The sequence below is a fragment of the Clupea harengus genome, unplaced genomic scaffold (assembly GCF_900700415.2).
Source record: "Clupea harengus unplaced genomic scaffold, Ch_v2.0.2, whole genome shotgun sequence".
Lineage (NCBI taxonomy): Eukaryota > Metazoa > Chordata > Actinopteri > Clupeiformes > Clupeidae > Clupea > Clupea harengus.
The window spans coordinates 1-25,000 of NW_024880314.1; the positions used below are offsets into that span (position 1 = coordinate 1).

General features: G+C 40.6%; 2 protein-coding genes across 3 annotated transcripts; both read right to left on the reverse strand.

The window, feature by feature from the left end:
• Positions 1–121: 121 nt before the first annotated feature.
• On the reverse strand, positions 122–12,820 carry cmya5 (cardiomyopathy associated 5). 2 transcript variants are annotated; one of them, XM_042706556.1, is made up of 11 exons: positions 12,308–12,819; positions 6,116–10,671; positions 5,181–5,863; positions 4,230–4,325; positions 3,876–4,109; positions 3,367–3,389; positions 2,334–2,452; positions 1,799–1,933; positions 1,458–1,604; positions 857–1,004; positions 122–353 (listed from the first exon to the last, which is right to left on the reverse strand). In XM_042706556.1, the coding sequence occupies exons 1-11, from the start codon at positions 12,427–12,429 to the stop codon at positions 137–139; spliced, it is 6,480 nt and encodes a 2,159-aa protein (XP_042562490.1). In that variant the 5' UTR covers positions 12,430–12,819; the 3' UTR covers positions 122–136. The 2 variants fall into 2 exon arrangements, with proteins under 2 accessions (XP_042562490.1, XP_042562489.1); XM_042706555.1 differs by having other exon boundaries at positions 5,181–10,671; positions 12,308–12,820.
• A 496-nt stretch (positions 12,821–13,316) lies between these two features.
• On the reverse strand, positions 13,317–21,270 carry tent2 (terminal nucleotidyltransferase 2). Its single transcript, XM_042706557.1, has 15 exons — positions 21,160–21,270; positions 20,321–20,488; positions 20,066–20,176; positions 19,647–19,914; positions 19,161–19,275; positions 18,948–19,039; positions 18,762–18,825; positions 18,491–18,557; positions 18,267–18,343; positions 17,947–18,075; positions 16,292–16,335; positions 15,669–15,805; positions 14,568–14,656; positions 14,232–14,311; positions 13,317–14,052 (listed from the first exon to the last, which is right to left on the reverse strand). Exons 2-15 carry the CDS (start codon positions 20,449–20,451, stop codon positions 13,978–13,980), a joined length of 1,479 nt encoding a protein of 492 aa, XP_042562491.1. The 5' UTR covers positions 20,452–20,488; positions 21,160–21,270; the 3' UTR covers positions 13,317–13,977.
• Positions 21,271–25,000: the final 3,730 nt, after the last annotated feature.

The following is a 25,000-nucleotide window of genomic DNA, read 5'->3' on the forward strand; positions in this document are numbered from 1 at the left end:
TTCCCAAAAGTGGACCAGTTCATGTTATGCAAAGCAAACACAGAGGGCTGACACATTGCCCTCTAGGGAGTTGAGTGTCCCAAACCCTGAGCTCTGTGAGGAAATTATAAATTAGTCACATCCAAATTAGTCCACATCACGGTCTGCATTTTATTTCTGGCAAATCCCTTTTGTAGAGTTTTTGGTACATGTAGAGTGGTGTAGGTGTTACTGGCTGACCTCTGGTAGAGATGAGGGCAGCCTCGCTCTGCTCACTGGCTCCCGCGGAGTTGACAGCTTTGATGTAGAACAGGTAGTTCTCATTGGGCTGCAGCAGAACTCTCTGCTCATAGCCTTTTATTCCAGAAATAGACCTAGCCAGATACACACGTTTGAGTTCAAGCAAACAAACAGTCGCAACGGTGTCAGTAGGTACCACTTGCTTTTGTTAAAGCACCACTGTATTAACATTTATTCATTTAGCAGATGCTTTTATCTGAAGCCACTTACAACACAGTGCAGGTATACAATTTTCAGAGTGTGTGTTCCCTGGCTACAAACACAAAGGTCAGTCACCAAGCCAACACACTGAGAACAATTCACAAACCGTAACAGTTCAGAATAAGCTTCTAAGCCATGTTTATGCAAACAGTTGTGTGGGCCAGACTGAGACAGTCCCCATCTATCGACCAGTTCTGTGTCTGCCGTTAGCACATAAGCACAGCCTGTGAGCTTGGAGGTACTTATAACTTATGTACTGAACTGGCCCAGCTCAGACCGTGGGATGGAGCAACATGACGGGCAGTTTTACACTGTGCCCCTGCATGTTCTCTGGGGGTTTGTGTGTATGTTTTTCGTACAGTGCTGTGTGACCGACCTGAGGCCCTCTCCCTCACAGGCGTACTGGCGGCAGTACTCCAGCGTGAAGCTCTCCGCGGCAGATGGCTGCTCCGTGGTCCAGCGCAGGGTGGCCGAGTCCCACAGGACGGTGCACTCTTTGGGCTGGATCACTGGTACAGATGGAGCTGTGGAAGACACACACACACACACACACACACACACACACACACACACACACACACACACACACACACACACACACACACACAAACACACACACACACAAGATACATACACACACAAACAAATCACAATTCATCCATCAGCATATACTTTTGCTTCAGTATGTCTTTCCTTGACCTAATACACCTGCGAATGTTAGTCATTCTTCATCATTCAACATCATTTTTACAGTTATATAATTAATGAAAATCTTCCACTTGATAATAGTCTGACCAGTGACATTTTAAATCGTATTTCCCGCAAAATGACCTTAACATTGAGTAAGCTTAGCTAATTCTGGCACTTGACTAATGACCACAGTTACACACATTTATCAGGCATCTCCTGCTCCCAATTACCCACTATATTATACAACTATCAAGTGTCATGAGCCAGACATGCAGAGATAAACTCACCTGTTTTGAAGGATAGTCTCTCACTAGCCAGGCTGCATCCTGTATAGTTCACAGCCATCACCCACACCTTATAACTCTTGTCTGGATCCAGTTCCTCCAGAGTGCAGTAGCTCTCCTTCACCGTCACCCTGTACTCCTCAGAGATGGCTGGGGGAGAGAGAGCCAACACAGTCTGCTCACAGTTTTCCTCAAGAGCATTTGTTCTACTGCACAGGTAAATACAATTCTAATTATTTATTTCAATAAATACTCTTAAGAAATGTTTTTATTATATGACTACTGTTCATATGTGTACATTTGTGCATGTGCCTGTGTGTGTGTGTGTGTGTATGTGTGTGTACCTCCTTGAGGGTCCTCCATGCAGTACACCTGGAAGCAGTCAATGATATCCCCCTCATTGACTGTCCAGTATACAGTGACAGAGTTGGTAGTAGCAGAGTTGGCTTCTTGGGGCTGAAGATGTGGTTTTTGTGGCACTAGAATACCAATATATCCAAAGACAAGCACTGTTATGTACTACTCAAATATGTACGTACAAAATGAACAAGACACAGTTAAGATACATTTAAAGATGCAGTCCGCGATTTGGTTTTGGTTTTGCAAAAGGTTGTTAATATTTGAGCTCAACCGTCAATCAAATTACACCCCTCCCTTCCATGCTCCTGAAGCACCGTGTTGATTGGCTGGGATTGTTTATCTATGTTTGTTTCCCATTCACAGGGCCAGGGCTGTGTATGAACACCAGAGGTTATTTGAGCGCAAACCGTGAATGGACAGCTAGAAGACCACGAGGAGCAATTTGCTTAATGTAGCAAAAGGTGTATGGGATTAGAATAGCGAACTGCACCTTTAACCCAACAAACAATGCAAGCACACCTGGAATGCCTTTACGATGCTTCTGGCCATTTCCTGAGCCCTTGGCATAATCATCAAATACAGAAAGTCCACGTGGCCCAAGTTCCAAAGACATTGTAGACTCCAAAGCTTTGGCAAGGCTGTTAAGAAATGACTGCAGTTTTAGTTCAAAGGGAAAGCTGCTAAATCATTTGATGATGCACATAATTATTACAGTGCCACAAAGCGCAAAGTACTATAAATACATAATTGAAAGCTGACTTGAAGTAATGTTAATTCCACACAAACACAACCCAACAAATCAAGAAAATAATTAACAGTTGACAGATGGAACTACAGAATAATGTACTGTAAACTATATGATGAAAGTGTTCTGATGTATTCTGAAGTTCACAATAACATAACATAATCACAGTCGTCCACACATCTTCAGTATATTGAGACGTTTGGACATACAGTAAAAAGCACTGTGAAGAACTCCACAGACAGCACAGGCTGCAAGTCTGAAGCCATGCAGGACATTTGATGAGAACTTCTAGGCTCTGTTAATGTTGCAGCTGTTTTATTCCAGAACAGCGTGGACTACGTGTAGACATGCTGATTAATCTTGATTCGTGATTTTGCGTTGTGGGTGAATTTACACATCATACCAAGGGACAAAGACATTTTGGACACATCAATAAGGAGAAAACGGCTGAATATCTCCAACAGCAGCCCAACAGCACCACACACTGACTATCCACAATCCTCAAGCATCATATAGCTTTCTTTTAGAGACATCATTAATATGTCATTAACTGGTATATATCTGTTAGTAGTGTCATTCTGTCATGAGTAGTGTCTAATAATCACAAAACTGTAGAGTATTGAAATAAAAATATGCGGTTAATTTATATACATTCTGCTTTTTCTACTCAGAAATTCTTGGCACAAATGCAGCAATGCAAATTAACATGCAAATTATAAAAGACCAGCCTTGGTTTTGTTTTGCTGATACAATCAATAGAGTTATGCAAGTTTGGTAGTACAGCATATATATTTTATTTTATATTACCTCATGTTTATGTCTTTGGATGACTGGGAATGGAAAAGAAGATTTTTGATTACATGTACTCTTAGGGAAAATATCCTGGTCCAACCTTAAAATTAGTACCAATTTGCAGGAATTCTCAGTCATGAAATATGAATATGTATGATGAAATTACGTTCAACTACTGTTATTCCTTACTGTTTCGAACTGTGAAGCATCACTGATTTAGTATTTCTACCACTTTTTGCAAATCTGTGCACATTTTCATTGCACATAGTGTATAAACATTTATTTAAAATATCTTGTCAAAAAGAATCTACAAAATCATACTGATTGTGTGTCTAATCAGTTATAATCAACCTGTTTATTATTCTGTGAAAGATATTAGTACTCTGTAAAATATAATTACAGTAAATAATTTGCAAAAGGTTCTGTTATCACTTTCAATTCACTTTCAATTGCTTTGGGAAAAAAGCATTTTATAAATGATAAATTTCAAGCTAAAGGTTAAAACACGGATATACTTCACTTACAATCACGAACATGAAGGGGTCAGACTCATCCTCCAGCGATAAGTTCTTCTCCAGCATCTCTTTGGCAGCGTCGATGCTTTCTTGAAAGGAGACAATCTGGTCGTAGAGCTTCTCGAGCTTTGCCTTCTTCTCCTCCTCCATTGCGTTAGACATCTCATTGTACTGATCCATCACCAGTTTCAGCATTTCCTCGTTCTGATCGTCCATAGCTTGTTCGTTGGTCTTGCAATGTTCCTTTGAAAAATTCAAAGAAGTAAGCTTTCAGAAATGGAAGTGGCTATTTGTTCTTCATATAACTAGAGACATACTTAAAATACAGATATTTCATATCATACTGTATATCAGATCTAGTACCTCCACTGAATTGTAGGCCAGCTCAATCTCTGACACCATGTCCTCAATATTTTCAGATCTTTCTTGCAATGTAGATATCCGATTGCTAAGACGGTCCTGTCAAAAAAGATATAGACATGATGCTGCATGAAGGTTTACAAAGGTTGTTTTGATGAATCAATAAATTGAGTCTGAGGATATTGACATACAACAAGGTGGACAAAAGACATGCAAGATGGACTGCAGTCTCATACAGACAATGTGTCTGTCACTGTGGGGGGAATAAAACATGAAGGTTTTTTTCTATGACTATAAATAAAACATGACAAACAGTGAAGCAAAGTATGGTTGGAATAATTTAAAATAATTACAGCATGTCCTCTGAAGATGTTAAGTAATTTTCAGGAAAACGGTGGAAAATGTATGGCACTTGCTCAACTAAGTGAAAAGGTTATGTAAAGTCCATCAGGTATCAATATTCCTGTCATCTCTTGAAATAAAGACAACACATCATCAGTTAGTTTAAAAGAGCTTTAGCTCTCCTGGTAATATGGGACGAGTGACTTTACGATCAAGGACCCCTGAGACTGTAGAGAAAGATCGTATATCACTATGCCTCTGGATGATGTCACACAAGACCTTTCCCACACATCAAAACAGAAGGTGACCTCATTACTGCAGTGTACTGTGACGGGAGAAGTCATTGAGACAAACGTCCCTTGACTGAGGACGTGATCGAAGAGTTGATTATTGAAGAGTCATCACTTCTTACGTATAACGTTGGTATAATGTGTTTTATCACATCTCCCATGAATAACTTCAGACTTCACAATGTACTTAACTGTAATTGGAAAATATATCATATAGATGATAAAATATTACGTTAAATAACATTTAAAATATTTGTGTAAGTGTTTTACTTACTAAGAAAGATACAGTAGGAATGTTATTAATGAACACAATGATACTGACCTTCAGGTCTTCATGCGCTTTATCCAAACGGCACACGTCATGATTTTGATGTTCTTCCATCATCATAACTGGGCACTGGCACACAAGACAGAAGGTATCCAGTAATTGCATTTTAGCTTGATCTTCCTCTGACAGCTGAATACTCTCTGACGCCTCAATAATCTCATAGTCTGCCTCCAGGACATCTTCAGCAGCCTCTTCCTCTAAGACCTTGCTCGTGTCCCCCTCTGCAAGGTGTTCATCCTCTTCCTCCTCAGGGATGACCTCTGTCTCCACACCAGGATACTCCCTGGCCTCTTGTGGAGTGACAATCTCATAACCAAGCTCCTCTGCAGTTTCATCATGATACTCTGGATCTTTAAGGCACTCTGGCTCGGGCAGGACTGAGAGGTCCTCCTGAGGAGAGAAGCTTCGGAGGGGAGAAAACACTGGGCCCTCTGGCTCTCCCTCTTTCCGATCCTCAGTTGTCACCTCCTCGACCTTTACAAGAGCTGGAGCTGCTGAAGGTGATGGTGTCCTAACTGCTTTATTTTCCACAGTTACAACCTCAGGGCCAAATGTCTCGACTGAGGGAATTTCTGCTACTGCATCAGTAACAGTTTTATCTGAAACTTCTTCCTCAGTTACAACCTCAGGACCTGGGATCTCAACTGAGGGAATTTCTGCCACCATATCAGTTTTATCTGACACTTTGTTTTCCACAATCAAAACCTCATTTGGTTTCTCAACTGATGGAATTTCTGCTACATCGTCCACAGTTGTATCTGAAACTTTGTTTTCCGCAGTTACAACCTCATCTGGTGTCTCAACTGAGGGTATTTCTGCCCCTACACAACTAACAGTTTTATCTGACACCTTGGTTTCTGCACTCACAACCTCAGGACCTGGGATCTCAACTAAAGGAATTTCTGCCACTACATCATTAACAGTTTTATCTGACACTTTGTTTTCCTCAGTTACAACCTCGGGGCCTGGGGTCTCAACTGATGGAAGTTCTGCTACTACATTGTCCACAATTGTATCTGAAACTTTGTTTTCCACAGTTACAACCTCAGGACCTGGGATCTCAACTGAAGGAATTTCTGCCACTGCGTCATTAACAGTTTTATCTGACACTTTGTTTTCCTCAGTTACAACCTCGGGGCCTGGGGTCTCAACTGATGGAAGTTCTGCTACAACATCGTCCACAATTGTATCTGAAACTTTGTTTTCCACAGTTACAACCTCAGGACCTGGGATCTCAACTGAAGGAATTTCTGCCACTGCATTATTAACAGTTTTATCTGACACTTTGTTTTCCTCAGTTACAACCTCAGGACCTGGTGTCTCAACTGAGGGAATTTCTGCCTCTGCATCATTAACAGTTTTATCTGAGACTTTTTCCACAGTTACAACCTCATCTGGTTTCTCGACCAAGGGTATTTCTGCCCCTACACAACTAACAGTCTTATCTGACACCTTGGTTTCTGCACTCACAACCTCAGGACCTGGGATCTCAACTAAAGTAATTTCTGCCACTACATCATTAACAGTTTTATCTGACACTTTGTTTTCCACAGTTACAACCTTGGGGCCTGGGGTCTCAACTGATGGAAGTTCTGCTACTGCATCAGTAACAGTTTCATCTGAAACTTTTTCCACAGTTACAACCTCATCTGGTTTCTCGACAGAGGGTATTTCTGCCCCTACACAACTAAAAGTTTTATCTGAAACTTTTTCCACAGTAACAACCTCAGGGCCGGGGGTCTCAACTGAGGGAATTTCTGCCACCATATCAGTTTTATCGGACACTCTGTTTTCCACAATCAAAAACTCATTTCGTGTCTCAACTAATGGAATTTCTGCTACTTCATCGTCCACAGTCGTATCTGAAACTTTGTTTTCCACAGTTACAACCTCATCTGGTGTCTTAACTGAGGGTATTTCTGCCTCTACACAACTAACAGTTTTATCTGGCACCTTGGTTTCTGCACTCACAACCTCAGAACCTGGGGTCTCAACTGAAGGGATTTCTGCCACTGCATCACTCACTATCTTATCTGAGACTGCAATGTCTGGTTTTACTGAGTCCAGTTTATCCACAGCAGCTTTGATGTCATCCTGTGTAACTTCTATTCGACTGTCACCACCTGCTTCTGTTGGTACAATACTTTCTTCATTTACTTTCTCGGGCATAACATCTACCTCTACTTTGGGTTTGTCTAAAGCTTGTAGCTCTCTGACCTCAGGTTTAACCTTTTCCAGCTCAGCCTCTTCTGACTGTTGCACAGCTTCTTTATCACTCTCTGCATCAGTCTCTGGTAAGACTTCTTGTTTCAAATCCTTCTGAACACTGGTAACTCCCTCTGTAGTTCGGGTCACAGGCTCTTCACTTTCCTTAAGTCCTGACGCTACAGGTGGCATTTCTGGTTTACTTGTAGGTAACTGGTTTTCAGTTGCCATGTCCAGAGGTAATGGCACTTTACCCAGAAAAACCTCTATTATTGGTACAACAGCTTCCTTGCCTGTTATCCTCTGTGCCTGTTTTACTACATGTTTGGTTATTGTCACTCCAGCTTCAGCAAGCTTTTCCCTGTTAGCAACGACTAAGTCAATTGTTTCAATATTACTTGGGGAAAGTATGACAGTGGATTGTTTATCTTCTACTTGCTTAGGTTCATGAGCATCACAAACGATGTCTGTGTTTACCTGCAATACAGTGGCCATTTCATTAGAGGCTTCAGAGTTTTCATTTTTCTCTTCAGTTTCATCAACTAGTTCCTCAGACTCAGTCAAATATTGAATTTTTTCTACTGGTGTTTCAGTGGCGTGATTCATTTCTTCCCCTTTCTCAGGCTCAGGACCTGCGCTAATTACTTCTGCATTAACCTGCAATGCAGGGCTTATTCCTTGAAGTAGTTCAGATGCTTCACTCATCTTCTCCACAGGTTTATCAAGTTCTTGCTCTTGAATCGCATCTACTTGTTCTTGAACTTCACTTTGAGGAAATTCCACAGACAACTGAGGCTCTGAGGCGTCCATGGTGTCTTTAGCAACACTTATTAAATTATCATCTTTTACTGTCTTCTCTATGGCTTCACTTTTCTCATCCAATAATGTGTCTGTGACCTCTTCCTGCTCTGTTGTATCAGGCTTGAGGTCCTCAGTTTCTACCTCAGGTACACACTTAATCACATCCTCTTCTTTAATGATGACAGCAGCCAGAGTAGAATTATCTTTTTTCTTTTGAGAAATGATGTCTTTGCTGCCTCCTGCGACTTCATTTGGAACTTGACTTATACCGTCTGTTCTATGCTGTTCTGCTGACACAGCACTTGGAGGTTGGACATCTTCACTGACTTTTATGGCTTCAGGTGCTGTAACAATGACCTTTGACTTAGCAATTGGAACTGTGGGTTCTTCTTTCCTAATGACTGATTCTTCGACTTCAACTTGACTTTTAATGTCTGGTCTAGCTTGTTCAGCTACAATCTCATCTGACTTTTTCACCTCAGTGTCTTCTTTAACAGGTTCTTTAGATATCTTCGTGTCTGACTGTATTTCAGTTACCTCTTCCATTTTTTTTACTGAAGGCTCCTCAATTATTATGGGCGTTTCACTTGTTTTTTCTGATACATCCTCTGGGCTTGAGGTTTTCAAGTCCTGGGAATTTACTGGTTCCTTGATAGTATCTTTCATCACCTCCTCTGATTCAGACTTCTGGTACACTTCATTTGGCACATCTGGAGATTTTTTCAAAATTGTTCCAGAAATGTCCTTTGTTTCGCCTGGTGTCTCCTTTGAATCTTTTACCTTTTCTGGTATGTCATCATGCTTCCTAATTTCACTGACTGTCTCAGCTCTCTCCTCCAATATCGAGCTCCTGAAATCTTTCTGAATTACACATCCTGGTGACTCATGGATAACTTTTTCTGAATCACATGGTCTACAGTGATTTCCAACACAGACCTCTGTGTCACCCTCTTTTTCCTGCTCAATTTTACTTTCATCAGTAGCCTCGGTTATGGGCTCTTGACTGACTTTCTCTTGCTTTCCTGTATCCTCTGGTTGTGCCTTTTCACTTTCTGTCATTTGTTCAGTTGGCGGAATTTCTGTCTTATCCTCGCCTGAATCATCCACTTCCTTCACTCGCTTCAAACATCCAGTGAGTTCAAACTTGTTCTGTGGCCAGATGATTCTCCCTGCCTCTGTGTCATCGGTGACTTCAGGGGGATCCTCTGCCGATGGTGTCTCATCCTTCAAAATAAACCTTTCCAGGTAGCCTTCTTCGTCCTCGTCCTCAGAAAATCTTCTCTTGTAGGATTTCTCAGACACAGTGCTCTCAACATCTGAGTGGTCATCATCTCTCCCTCTGACTCCCATGGCCTCATCATAGAGGTCAGTATACAGGAATGACATAGCCCTTGGCTCTTCCAGAAGACATTGATCTATAATCTTTGGAGGACCTTCGGGCAGGAATACAGGTATGAGAATTGTCTCCTGGCTGCCGAACAAGACTGAGCCACTCTCTTTCAATGATCTCGGTGCATCTTTTAGTCCTCCACCGCTGTCATCCTCTTCGGCATCTTCTTCTGCCATGCATCCAGTATTGGCGTAGAACACCTCATCCAGATGCTCGCTTGCAATATCATCATCCGTGATGATCACAAAGCTTTCCTCTATGCCTGATGGACTAGGCTCAGGCTTTGATTCCTCTTGAGGTTTCAAGTGTTCAGGCTCTTGGATGATGTCATCTTGCTCAGGGACCTCTGAAAGACTAAGCTGTTCACTAGGCACATGTGAATCGACCATTGTGAATTTCTCTAGGTAATCTACATCGGGCCTCTCTTTCTTTGCCTGTTTCAAGGCCTCTGATGCATCTTTGTCTGCTTGGGCCTTTTCTCTATCATCTATTTCCTGGGCGTTCATCTCTATAATCCCTGCAGGCGCTGCAGCTGGTTTACATCTAGACTTAATCTTTGGGGTGTGCTGTAAAAAGGACAAATTGTCCACCAGATCACTGGTCTCTTCTTCGTCCACTGTGGGAAGTTTTGATGGCACCACAATGTTTAGGATCTCATAACCCTCTGAGATGAGGCTGAACAGCTCCTGATCTTTATCCAGTTTCACTTCTGATGACTTGTCGTTTTCAGGCCTCACGTTGGGCACAGACACCTCTGCCATCGCCGGTCTCTCAGTTCCGTATGCAGCCGTTCTGGAGCTGGGCCTCTTGAGCCTGTCACCCAACCTGCTTCTGCCAGTTCTCTTGCGCTTCCTCACAATCTTATCCTCGTCCATGATGATGGTGATCTTTCCCTGTGCCCCTGAGCTTTCCAGACTGTCAGATGGCGAGCTTGCCTCGGACGCCCAGGGAGTGGAACACCTGCTGGAGGCAGTCTCCCAGACAATCCCACTGTCCTCACTCTGCACCGTCACCATGGAGAAGGATTGGTCCACCATAAGGCACTGAAGCTTGGGCTTGACATATGGGTCTTTGACTACTTCCTTCAAACTGCAAATGTGAATATGGAAAAAGAATTAATGGCATCCACACACATCTATGATGCAGAGTACCTTTTTTGGTTATTTAATAAGTGGAACACAATGTATTATGTTACTGTAAAGTAGGACACTTGTTGACTGATAGGTAATATGTTAGGCAGGATACATTTCAGAACATGGTAACTTGAGATTAAGATGTGACGGGTACTTAACGATGCATGAAGGTGTGCAGGTTTGTAACTGCTCCAAGATCAAGCATTTCAATGGGCCATTTAACTTATTAATTCACTGTAATGGTACATGGTACATGCACATGTCATGCATCGCACGCTCTCACAACTATAAACAGAGGTACAAACTGAGATAAAGTTGACGAGGTGCCTTAACTTCACAGTTTACATACATCATCCACATTCTTAGAAACTTTAGCTTGACCCCACAGATAGCTGTGACACAGGCAATCCATATGGAATGTATATGAAAAAAGCAGTCTTTATAATTATGTGATATGAATAGCTCTTGGTTGTTAGATAGCCATTGCAGAATAAACATTTATTGCTAGAAAAAATATTTATTTTTTGTGAAAAAAATAAATAAATAAACAAAATGTTTATCTGACTGAGGTGACATCTATGACAGAGTTGATACTTGCCTGACAATGGTGACAAGAGCCTGGATTTGTATTTATTTTAATAATGTAATACTTTTAATCAATCAGTTACTGCATTAGAACAAAAATAATAGTGAAGATGTTATTTTTTATAAACATTTTATTTTTAAGTTAAGAAAGAAAATCTGTTGACATCTGACGGTGTTGACAAATTAGGCCTAATGTACAAATATAATTCATGTAGTAGCTGTTTCGTTTTTTGTTGTTGATGCTAGCTGCTAACAGAACCTACTTCATAAGAACAAAGTTATCTAAAAGTTTCAAATAATGACAGTGTTGAGATATCATGGTTGTGACAGAGGATATATTAACATTAAGATTTAAAATATTTAAAAACTATAACTAGTTGAAGAGAAGTTGAAGTCATTAGGTGTCACAAATATGATATAATAATGACTAAATAAAACTCAGTAGGATAATTGTGTTTAATACATTATATTATTAATCTTTCATAACATTTACAGTTAAAAATGTGTTAATTATTAAACCTGGTAGTAGTTTAACTGACATGACTGCTAGGATACAACTCATAAGCCTAAAACATGGTCAAGAATTAAGACTTGACCTTCTGTCACACTGCCATAAGACTTGCCATAAATTCTACCCACTTATGATAGATGCATCTCACTAGCTGACCTGCACCCATCAGTCGAAGAGCTAGTCTATCTAGCTGGCAAATCAATTTTGTATTACGCTTTTAGCTCTTTCGTGACAGAGTTGTGTATAGTTACTTTACAATATTGGTCTGTCAATTACATTATGTTCAAGACTTCCAGTTAATGCGTCATCCATCATTCCAAAATAGCACACCCTCGATTCTGCCCCACAAATATTTGCTAAGTTTAACGTCTTGTGTATCCTAATGATCACAACTACTGCATTTTGGGCTGGATAATGATAGCCCATGAGGAAAGAATAAGGAATTATCAATCATTTCGCCTATCTTTTCTGCACGCTGGTTCGAACACCAGCCTACCTCTTGTGTAGTTCTTCAATCTCGTCCTCATCGTCGTCGTCAATAGTTCCTGACCCCTCGTCCTGTAACGCTTGTATTTCTGGCTCGAATTGTTCACTTTCCTCTTTCGAAGTGGTATCCATTTTATTGGTTTTGTGATATTTTGTTGTTTTAAAAGCCCTTTTGGTGTTGAAGATAGCTTCGTGTTGGGACCATTGCAAGTTGGGTGTTGTCCACCTGACTCAGCGCCTGCTAGAAATAGCAAGTGTTCCCCAACCCTGGGTGAGTGATATGAAATGCGTTATGATCTCAACCCCGCTTCAAAAGCAGTATTGGGTTGCCAAAGTGAGTCTTCTTGTGTATTTGTTTTGTACTCAAACCCATTATATACATTGAATCACAGCTTTCAAAATTTTTAAAGTGGAACCAGTCGTGGTAAAACAACCAGCTGGCAGCTGTAACATGATCTTGAGAAGCGAAGGGCACAACTACCATGCCCCCTATTCAAAACGCAAAACAGAAGTGGTGGAGGAGCGGTTTCCTAGCCAGAACTAATTTTAAACTGGTCCTGACACCATACCAACGGGGGCTTACACTATGTATGGGCCATAAACTTCGGTGTGTTTTGTCAGAGGAAAACATAGTGATAAAACTAATTGGGTGGGTTGCCAACCTCCCTGATCCAAATTCACACCACTGGTTCTTTTACTAATTGGCGTCAGAGTGAAAACACCAAATAGGAGCTTCATTAATGAAGTTAATGTCCAAAACTAGGTCAAATGGACATGCCGAAACCTTCATATACAGGGTGAGGACAAATATTAACTACTCCCTAAAAAATTCCTCTGGTTTAAACAGCAACCCTACTTAATAGAGTAAGCCAGAGATACAATACCCAAATAAAACTAACTTGTTCTCTTATTACAAAACTTGTAGTGGTAACCTGGGCCTTTAAGGGGAGATTCCCTGCACATTGGCCTCCTACACAAGGGGCGATTGGTATACTGATAAAAACAGATGAGCACAGTAGCAGCTTCATAAATTTAATTCATTAAATACACACATAAAAGATTGTACAAAAGTACAAAAAGGAACAAACACCCCATAAACTTCACTGGTAAAAGGAGTGAACTGCAGCCCTCCAAATGAGAGTCCGTGTACACCTGGTGTGTCTGAAAATTTGGAGTTGGAATAAGATACAAATAAGAACAGAGCCTCCCATGCCTTTCCCAAAGCAAAATGCACCCTCTCACAACTGATATTTACATTAAACGTAATTCCTCTGTGGGAATACGAAAGAAAATAAACCAGAAATAACTTTGTACAGCTCAGCTGAGCCTCAGAAGCATTCCAGAATTCTCAGGTTGAACACTAGATGAGATTGAAACACTGGGAGGAGATGCAGCTTCTAATGTGAAAACCTTCTGAAAGGTCTCTGCCACTTGAATGCATTCACTTAACGGCCAGACCTCCACTTTATTGACATACACGCTGTGTGCCACATAACAACTTGGTTTCACTTTCCAAGGAGGACCAAAACATCATAACCAGTCAGAGCAGTTGCTGATGCACAGTTGATAGCTTCAGCACCTTCTCATCATTCCAAAAGCACACAGCGTGATTTTGCAACCTCCAAATGATTTATTTCAAGAGCAGCTTGACATGTCCAGAGGGCATGGATGGGAAGTCCATTATCTCTTCTGCTTGGACTGTCGCAGGGGCAGAACTGAGTTCAGGTCCTTCCTCAGCTGCAGTACCTGCCAGGACTACACAGAAGACACACAGACATGATTTGCTCCATAAAGAGAAGATCAGAAATTTCTGGTGTCATTACATAAAAGCAAAGCATTTAGCTTGTATACGCCCAAATGAATCATAGCCATTCAAACTAAGTAAAATAACACTTTAACTTAATAACTTAAATAATGCTGTGACGGTTCTTTACCGCATGGAACTGGGATTTGATGGCTTCAAACTTGTCCTTCTCATGAACTGCTCTGGCTGTATTCGACCCATCAAATGGCTCTAGAAATCAAGGGAGCAGAATGAGCTAGCGTTAGAACACAACATTTTAGCAAATCAAGGGCACTAAAATCCATTTCAATATAGTGAAGTGAGGTTTAAATGAGCAAGACTCAGTACGACGGTACAAATCATTTACATAAATTAGACACAAACTGAGTACACTGATTTGTGGATGTGTCGGTTCACAGGAAAGTAAGGAACTGAATTAGTGTGCTTGAACAACATAGCATCTGCCTAGTTCCGTTTGACCACCTACCCTCCACACAGATGAACTTCCTCCAATCTGTGCAGTTGGTCTTGGGGATGGCTTTGGCCTGACGCACTGAGATGACGTACTTATCCCATCTAAAAATACAAATACACAGACACTTGAAATGACAAAATAATTGTACCGTCCTCCTGTCATATTAAGAAAATAGGAAGAAAAAGTACGCTGATGGTGTTTCCCACTACAACTCCATCACCATGCTTTTGTTCAAAGCTGTAGTCATACTGTACAATCTGTGGCCGGGCAGTGCGCGTGCACACACACACAAACACACGTCATTAACCAATGGCTTTACAGCATCTGCCAGAGGGGGGTCAATGTCAGTCACACCTTCTGGTGCTGTCACTCAACCAGCCAAATGAAACACAATCCTAGAAGGGTGGGACTAGAGCCAGTGACTCTGGCCTGAAAATCCACCCTTCCTTCTCAGAGGGGATGCATCCAGACACCTCAGCCACTCACAGGCAACCCAGACCCTTCAAACAAATATCATACCAATTCTCATCTTAAGGGTTGTCAAATTACCACCTGCTTCAGCTTCTGTTTGGTTATATGAGAGAATAACACTTCAGATTCAGCTTCATCAACACTGAGCGAACGGCCTTTGATATTCTAATATTCCTTGAAAGAATGATCCTGAGAAAAACAACAGTATGCAGGAAAGAACCACTTTCGGGGGTATGTTTTTATAGGATCCTAGTTTTGGCATCATCCTCCAATTTATTCTGATGGTATACGGTCATGCGAAGGACAGATAAACACACCTAGTCGTTCCGACTAGCCACCCAGGCTATGCACTATGTAGTTCTGTGGTCCGGGTCAGACACCCCTCACAGCACAATGTCACCAACTATATGGCCAAAAGAGACCAGTTAGCATGCTAGCAAGTTTTTATCAGTGCCAGCTGTGCTGTTGGTGTTTGCCAGGTTTTTCATTCCAAGCTGGTTTTAGACCAAAACTCCTTACTGCTGCATTACAGTAGGTACAAAGAAAAAAGGAGACACAAATACAAATTGAGAACTAAAGAAAAACACCCAAACAGAAATAGTATTTTGAGAGCACTATGTGCAATAACATATCAAGTCTCACGTGAAAACAGTAGCATAATACTTCAGGAAGCCCAGAAATAATTCCCCCAGTGTGGACTGGTTCTTGGAGATGAAGGGAGGTATGTTCCTTGGTCCATTCGGCACTAGGTGGATATCCATGGAGGGGTTGAAGCACTCCTGTATTCAACACATACCCATAGGAACATTTTAGTTCTCAAACAGGGATCTTTTGGAGAATCACTTTACTGTAAAAATCTATCATAAGTAAGAAAAAAGATCCTCTAGCTACCCCTCTCCACAACAGCTTTGAACAGTCTTGTTATAGGCTAGTTAAATGCACTGTATTGTCAAAATGTGTCCCTCATCCACAACCACCAAGATTATCTTGAGAGAGAAACAGGGAGGTAATATTGAAATGAAATATTTCGTAAAAAACTGAGCATGATTTGGAACCACATTTCTGTAGCATCCGACAAATCCAGTGTAATATGATATGGAAATCTTTCTATATATTTTCTTTTGGGATAGGAAGAAAAAGCCAGTTCCATACATTTCATCATCCAAGTGCAGGACAAAAGTGCACATTATTATATGAATCTGAGAGAAGGATTTTTATAAAGGATTCACAATCTACAAACAAAGTCAATTGAGAAGGTTGCTTACTGGGTAATCCATCTGAAGGCAAGGAATGACAGGCTGGGGCAGGGCTGGGTAGAAGAAGTATTGGGTTAGAAAAGCCATTTCTGTACAGTGATCCCAACATGGGATCAGTCTTCTGTGTAACAACTTCTCATAAAAGGTGAAGAAAATCATTAGGACAGAACAATACATATCCAGACAAGGAACATACCGGAACCATTGTCTGTGTCATTGCAAGAGCAGTTTGCTATAATAATATTCATCAGTTGCTCATCCTGTGACATGCAATATGTACATATTAAAGCTTGGTGCAGGCTTTGAACTTCAAGCACCTAAGAATATGACCCACTTTACCGAGCCAGATGAGCTCATGTTCTGTGCTCACAGCAGTATTTCTAGGACTCTTGGAACACGTGAGACCTTCTAAGCTACATGTATTAATAATCTGTATGTTGCAAACAGAGGTTTTAAAGCAAAATGAGAAATAAAGGACTCAGAAATTGAGATCACAACACCACTGTAACAGCTGATGAAATATCAATACGGCATGTTGTACTGATGTGCAGTTCTGGTCATCTTAGTCATATTAGATATTTTTGAGAAGTCCGTCTGGTTTGAGGGATCAGCAGTCAATAAATAATGCAGGGCTCCTACATTTTAAGGCAAGTTAGATTTAAGACTTTTTAAATGCCACTCGGAGTTCAATTTAAGACCAATTTTACAATAACCAAAAAAAAAAAAAAAACCTTATTGCACCAATAGTGGATATTCAGATCTGGTTGTTTGTTTTTTTGTGGTTTGGTTGTTTGTGGTCAGTTGTTGGTCAACGAGAGTCGTTTTTAAATGTGCTTAAATACATTTGACTTGACTTGGTTGAGGCTTTATTATTAAATCATTATATAAATTAGTAAATTATTGTAAAAATAGATGTTACCAATTATTTTAAATTGCAATTTTTTTTTTTTTAATTCTTACTTTCCATGTCTTTTTAAAGATTGATTAAAACTTTTTAATACCAATTAACTTTATTTTTTGATTAATTAATTCAATGCCTTTCAAGACTTTAATGATCCGTGGGAACCCTGTGGTAAATCATAACCCACATAATATGAGTCAGTTTTTTTTTTTTATATTGAAGCAGAGTTTGCATATACAGTGGCATGCAAAGGTTTGGGCAACATTGGACAAAATGTCTGGTACTGTGAAGAGTTAAGGGAGTTGAAGATGAACTAAAACATCATTAAAAATGTGTGGACAACCCTCAAAAGAGCAGTATATGCAAGACAGCCCAGGAATCTCACAGAACTAAATGCTTTTTAGAAGGAATTGACAGTCTCTTGGTCAGCTACAAACAGCATTTACAAGCTGTGATACTTTCCAAAGGGGGTGTTACTAAGCACTGACCATGCAGGGTGACCAAACTTTTGCTTCAGGCCCTTTAGTCTTGCTTAAAATATTTAAGAAATGAGTCATCATTAACATTATGCCTTTTGGAAATCAGGTCATCTTTTACCCGCCTAGCTATTCACAGTAACAGAAATTTTGACCAGGGGTGTCCAAACTCACACATGCCACAGTATGATGGAATGGTTACACACCATATGGCTTTTTGTTTTGCCATTTCATTAAATATACAATTTTACAAGTGTTCAGGCCTGGTAGCCCCAACAGACACTCACTCTGGAGGTAATGAAGGGCCATCAGGACAAGTGTGTAGCTGCTCAGCGTCCCACGACTCGCGTCATTGATCCTGTAGTAGCCCGCCCACTTCTTTATAACGAGGACAATGGGACGGACCCGTCTCTCAACTACAAGGACAGATGGTTAAAATAAAATGAAGTGGCCCAAGACAAACCAATCATGAAGGAAAACACTCTGAAATAACCATGACCAGGCACTACTTGACTTGACTCTTGATAAGACAGTACATTGACTTAATACACAAGCAATGTAATCTAGGTCTTGGGACCAAGATCTGAGTGGGCCTGTTAGGACTTACTGTATGCATAAGACCTTAGTAGAAAAGTATTTCTGATCCCAACAATATTGTTGACGTTCAAATCAAACTCCACACCACTGTAGTAACAGAAAGAAGGAATATACAAGGTTTAGGCCTCAGAACGAGTGAAGAGTTGAAGAGTGTAACATAATGTAAAAAAAAAAAAAAAAGAAAGAAAATAACTGAAATCCTAATAGGATTACAAATTAAGATCCGGCACCTACCTTATTTTGTCTCTAAACCTCATGATGGGCACTTTTGCTCGGATGACCTGAGGTCTGTCAATGTAAGCTGTGAATCAAATGACATCTATTTAATAAACCCCCATAAACCTACATTCATAATAAAAACTTTAGGCTTTCAAAGAGTCTAATGACTGTAGCTCCCCCTAAAGGTGACCAAGTGAGTAACATCAGTATGGACATAATCCGATCAAGTTATAAACATACAGACAAACAAATAAATAAATAAAACATTAAAAGACAAAATACTTACATAGTGTGTAACACAACTTCTGAACAAGACTAAGCACATGTACAGCATCTTGTTTCTGGTTTACCTAAAACACAGCAATGACATTACTGTGGGTATAACATCAACACCACAAATTTACTTTGGAATATAGGTCAACTTTACTGCGGTCTTACATAGACAGAACACTGACTGAAAAAAAAGACTTACAGATCCCTCTTGAATGACAAGACACAAGTCTGCATCACTACTTCTGCTCCCAAAGCCATTGAGAGAAGACCCAGCCAGGTAAATCCTTGAAACTAAGTGTGTATTAAAATAATGAATGAAGGTGAGAGAGAAAGAAAACAGAACAAATCAGAGACTATTTTACAAAACACAAACCCCACACATTGGAAGAACATGGACTACATTTCAGCTTACATGGAAAGAGCCTCTGGATATCCCTCTGCAGCTGTGCTCGACAGAGCTCCTTCTTCTCCAGGTCGTCATCTTGTTGCTGGCACGACAGGTAAAGCTCCAGAATCTGCTGACTCAGCTGAAACCAACCATATTACATGGTTACCCATATTGCTCCATAAGCAACACCACCAACAGGTTATGTTAGGAACTGAGTTTATGATGTTCACAAACATTGTCCACATTGTTTACATTTACATTTAGTCATTTAGCAGACGCTTTTATCCAAAGCGACTTACAAGGATGTATACACATTTTTACATTTACACTGATGGCACACTGCACATCAGGAGCAATTAGGGGTTCAGAGTCTTGCTCAAGGACGCTGACAGGGAATTGAACTAACAACCTTCTGATTACTAAACGACTTCTCTACCTTCTGTACCACTGTCGCCCCTATATTGTTATCAAATATGAAGATAATAAGCATGGTCCAGCAAGCATACACACCTTATCCTTGGCAGCGGACTGCAGACGTATCAGGTCACTATCCTGAGACGCCTCTCCAAAAGATGGCAAACAACTCGCTGGTCTAGGGGACAACAGAGGAGAACTGGCCTGGCGGGGACTACTAGGATGGGTGACTGCCGCCCTGTCTGTTTGCAGTCGGTTGGGTAGGGGGGAACCTGATGCTTTGGCTAGTGGTCTGACGTAGAGGCCTGGAGGGCTGTAGCACTGCCTCTTCAATTCAAACTGGCCATGGTCATCACCCCTCCTCCTGCAACACATGCAACAGTCATGGCAGTGGTTAAAGTTCTAGTGGATCCAAAATCATGATAATACCAGTAGACTGAAGTCAAATAAATATCGGTAGACGGGGTATTGAAAGCATATGCGGTGAGGGATGTAGACATTCAGCAAACACCCACTTTCTGCCCTTCGCTAGTGGAGATCCATGTAGAACAGGAGGCGGCGTGCTGGAAGCATGATTCCACTGATAGGTGGGGATGACAGGCAAACAAAATGGGAGTCCATGGGAACTAAGAGGGGAAAAAAAGATCTTGACAATTCTGAAATGACTGATGCCTCGACACAAACAAAGTACATATGGACATCTTTTGGAAAAACTAAACCATAACACAAGGCAAAAGGTACACAACTGAAAACGTAAATTTTCAACTTACTTTGAGTTCGTTCGGTTCCTCTGAACCTCGACAAGTTGCTGCGGGGAGAAGATGGGTGGTACTGGGAATTGACTAAGCAGACCATTGTTTTGCCTTTGTTTATGGGGAAAGCCTGGTGATCTTGAGAACATACTCGTTTTCACTCGAGAGGGACATTGATTCTTTTGCCTGCAAAAGTGGAAAAAGTAAGTATCATCATCTCCTGCCACTTCCACGCCAGTATATCAGATATACTCTTGACTTCTCTATGTCATGTTCAGCTAACCACGACAGAAGCAAACCTGGGTAAAGAGCCAGAAACTGAAACATGATGTGTACTGCCTAGAGAAATACATTAATACACATTCGTGCCATACACAGCCCCTTCGTTGACGGGACCTTTGCTAACATAATCCACATTTCCGTATTTATAAACACAAAATCAAGTGAGGAGCCGGAAGAGCTGGTGCTAGCCCTAGCTAACGGCTAACTTAGCTATTCTGTTTTGCTAAAGCTCGTTAATGCTGGTAGCGTTAATCGCCTTCAACAAACCACCAATCAGGACTTAGTGTACGCATAATCAATGTCATCTTCAAGACTGAGCCACTTAATAGGAAGCGTGTGAGTTAGTGCCTAAATCACATAAAAAGCATGCTTTGGTTTCAACGCGCCAGCTTACACTAGCTATGTTAGCTAGTCTCGCAGCGTGTAAATGAAAGTTACCTCAATTATTCTGGGGATATCAGAAAAAATCCCCAAGTAGACCAAAGTGCCGGCCAATAAAGGTAGCACTGAGCGATGTAAATCAAACTCCTTATAAACATATGTACTTTAATTCCATGCATCATGATTCGACTTACCAAGAGGGCTGGCTCTCAGATCCCTTACCTGCAACAGTAAATAGTCCTTTACTTGCTAGCTAGTGAGCAAAGCTTGTTTGTATTGCGCTAACTACATCCGGGTGACAAGGCAGTGACGTAATAGTCAGAATCTTATTTTGTGTATCCATAAAACAAATAAATACGAAGAGCATAGAGGTAAGTTAATACATATGCCCACTACACACATCGCTATGTAAGATCAAATGAATACACAATAAACTTAAGAATATTATATTGGCCACAAGACAATTCATATGTTTCTTTTTGGAGGGAATCCCATCAATAACGGTAGGCCTGTGTTCATTACACATATACAAATACAAAATGTGCACACAATGTATTTATTTTATATTAAAAAAGTATTTGATTTGATTTAAGAAACCAACATTTCTGGGTCATTGGTGTGAAGCTTTACCTCAATAGCCTTGTTCATCACAAAAAAATTCAGTATCCAGACCATATGTGTGTATGAGAGGGGGGGGGGGGGGGGTCTTATTGTGGCATTCTGCAATATGCAGAATTTGATCACTGACTGGTCGTGATTACATGTTATATGGTCTCAAAAAATATATAAAAAACCTTGTTGTTAGCCTACCCCTCTTATAACTATGAAATACCTGGCAAATATTCATCACAGGAAGATGACTCCTGATCGCACAGCATAGCTGCACCAAATTTCATAACACCAGACTTAGGTCTGATGCCACGTCTGGAGCATCCTGATCCTGTCAGTGTAATGTTTGCATGCATGTGATGAGGCCTATATACCCAGAACCGCTGCATGGCAGATCCTATCCACTTTGATCATATTCAACTTGACAGATTGATTTGACAAACGTTAATAGGCTGTGCTAGACTTCAGGACCAAGCAAAGAATGCTTGAAGGTTCTACACAGGACCTCTTTACCTCTTTGTAGATAAATATAAACACCTTGGTAAATGAGGCTGGCCTTTGCTATTCTATAATAATACTTTTGACACCATTAAATATAGGAAGGTGCATGGGGATGCAATATGCATGCATGTGTCATTCAAACCTTGAAAATGTCCTGTGTCCGGTATGTGACACATTTTTGAATGCATTTACTCCAAACCAAAACAATGCAAATTAATGGTGATTTTGGTGATCACATGAACAGTCAGTGATGTGAGGAGCTAGTTCCTATCTGGCAGGAGCCAATAAATGGTTTGGAAAGTTGTGTGTCTCCAATCTCCAAACATTCTGACTATCTATACACTACTTAGGCTACATATTTGAACAGGGCAATTGGAATAAACGGCATGTTAGGACGTTCGGAGTCTATTGGTGTATCTCTGACAAGCACTCATCCTGTTCTTTCAGATGACATCAGCCGGACCTCATGGGATTTCGTAATGGGGCACTGACGTCTTTTCAGTGATAATGTTTTAAGCCCAGTGTTAACGGAAACGAGTCAAACTATGATTTGGTGACAATGAAGTAAAATGACTGCCATGGAATAAATTGAAATTGAATATTGCGTCGGTGCACCTGCTCCTCCTGTTTTCGTTAATTATCATCCCGAAAGCTTCACCTCTGATGGCAGAAGATGTTCAAACGGAAAGACTAAATTCTCATTTTATTTATAGCACATACCCTGATTATCGTGTGTGTCTAATCACGCAATAGCCTAGGCTATTAGAGTGTTTGTGTGTGTGTGTGTGTGTGTGTGTGTGTGTGTGTGTGTGATGAAAAACGCGTTTAAAGTGGTGACCGGACTATAGTTTACCAACGCTCAGAACACACTGTCAATTCCTGATCAGGTGACAGTTTTGAAAGGTGAACAGTTTACCAAAGGGCATTGTGTTCTATTATTGAATGTGACTAAGGAGTGGACATGCGAGGCTCATCCGAAGATCTGACTACGCTAGGGCAGCCTAACCAACTTAAAGCACATCCATTACATCAAACAGTAAAAGCTCGGGGGTGCATATTGCGTGGACATGATATGCTGCCTGCCTCTTGCGTTGGAATCCGAGGGATGATCGGTGTTCTGCACTTGCACCGTGATACAAAGTAGGCTAGATCAGAATCCTACGCGCTTCCTCGGAGAACAGAGACACGTTCAGTCGGCTGTGATTGCTTTTTAATCGTTGAGATGATAGACTGCAAAATCCATTGTTTACCCGTGGACCATGTTTTAGAAACCTCGTGTAAGGGCTATATGGATGCCGTTATTTGTTAGCGCCGAGGCCAATTTAAATAGTATTAAAATTCCCACCCGAAACAGTGCTGAACGATACGACAAGCTGTTTCCAGGAATTCGCCTCTCGCTCTCAGGGTTCTTCTTCATCAGCTCGTTTCGCAAAGATAATGGGGTAAGTACATTTGAATGAGTGCGGACGCAGGGACGTTGGGGTGTATGTAGGGAGACCGGAGAACGCTTAGCCTACATGATTTCACGATGTAAATACTCACGTAAATGTTATATTTGGTTTATGGAGACACTTTCATTCACCAGCCTCAGATCTAAGTACCCCAACTCGACCTCCCTAGTGCAGTTCAGTGCTGGTCAGAACAGTCCGTTGAATTGACCTGCTGTGATGTTTCTGCAGGTTTAACGTATTCAACAAACAGGATTAGATTTGAGATAATTTCAATAGTCAGTGAAAATCTCCCTGCGTAAAAAGACTGCGGTCAAGCCAGCCGACACTCGCGTGTCTTCGGTCAAATCAGCCGACACAGAAATTCTACTGCACCTATATACTGATATTTATGGTAAACGCATCCGAACCGCCCAGAACGGGAACGGGGATATTTCAAAGTACAATAAAAACAGTTTGTTCAATAATTCCAGAGTGAGACTGATATGGCTGTTTTCAGGACCTCTCTGACTACCCACACACTCAATATTAGACATTTTTACTGTATAAATTATGATATTTTTTAAAGTAAAGTCAAACATGTGCCCAATCAAATCGGTTCATTTCTGGATATTTCAAAGTACTATAAAAATACTTTTCCCAATAATTCCAGAGTGAGACTGATATGGCTGTGTTCAGGACCTCTCTGACTACCCACACAATTAATATTAGACATTTTGACTGTATAGAGTAAGAGATTTTTCAAAGTAAAGTCCAACATTTCTACTGTGTAATAGACCATTTCTGGATATTTCAAAGTACTATAAAAATACTTTTCCCAATAATTCCAGAGTGAGACTGATATGGCTGTGTTCAGGACCTCTCTGACTACCCACACAATTAATATTAGACATTTTGACTGTATAGATTAAGAGATTTTTCAAAGTAAAGTCCAACATTTCTACTGTGTAATAGATCATTTCTGGATATTTCAAAGTACTATAAAAATACTTTTCCCAATAATTCCAGAGTGAGACTGATATGGCTGTGTTCAGGACCTCTCTGACTACCCACACAATTAATATTAGACATTTTGACTGTATAGATTAAGAGATTTTTCAAAGTAAAGTGCAACATTTCTACTGTGGAATACATCATTTCTGGATATTTCAAAGTACAATAAAAACTGTTTGCTCAATAATTCCAGAGTGAGACTGATATGGCTGTGTTCAGGACCTCTCTGACTACCAACACAATTAATATTAGACATTTTGACTGTATAGATTAAGAGATTTTTCAAAGTAAAGTCAAACATGTGCCCAATCAAATCGGTTCATTTCTGGATATTTCAAAGTACTATAAAAATACTTTTCCCAATAATTCCAGAGTGAGACTGATATGGCTGTGTTCAGGACCTCTCTGACTACCCACACAATTAATATTAGACATTTTGACTGTATAGAGTAAGAGATTTTTCAAAGTAAAGTCCAACATTTCT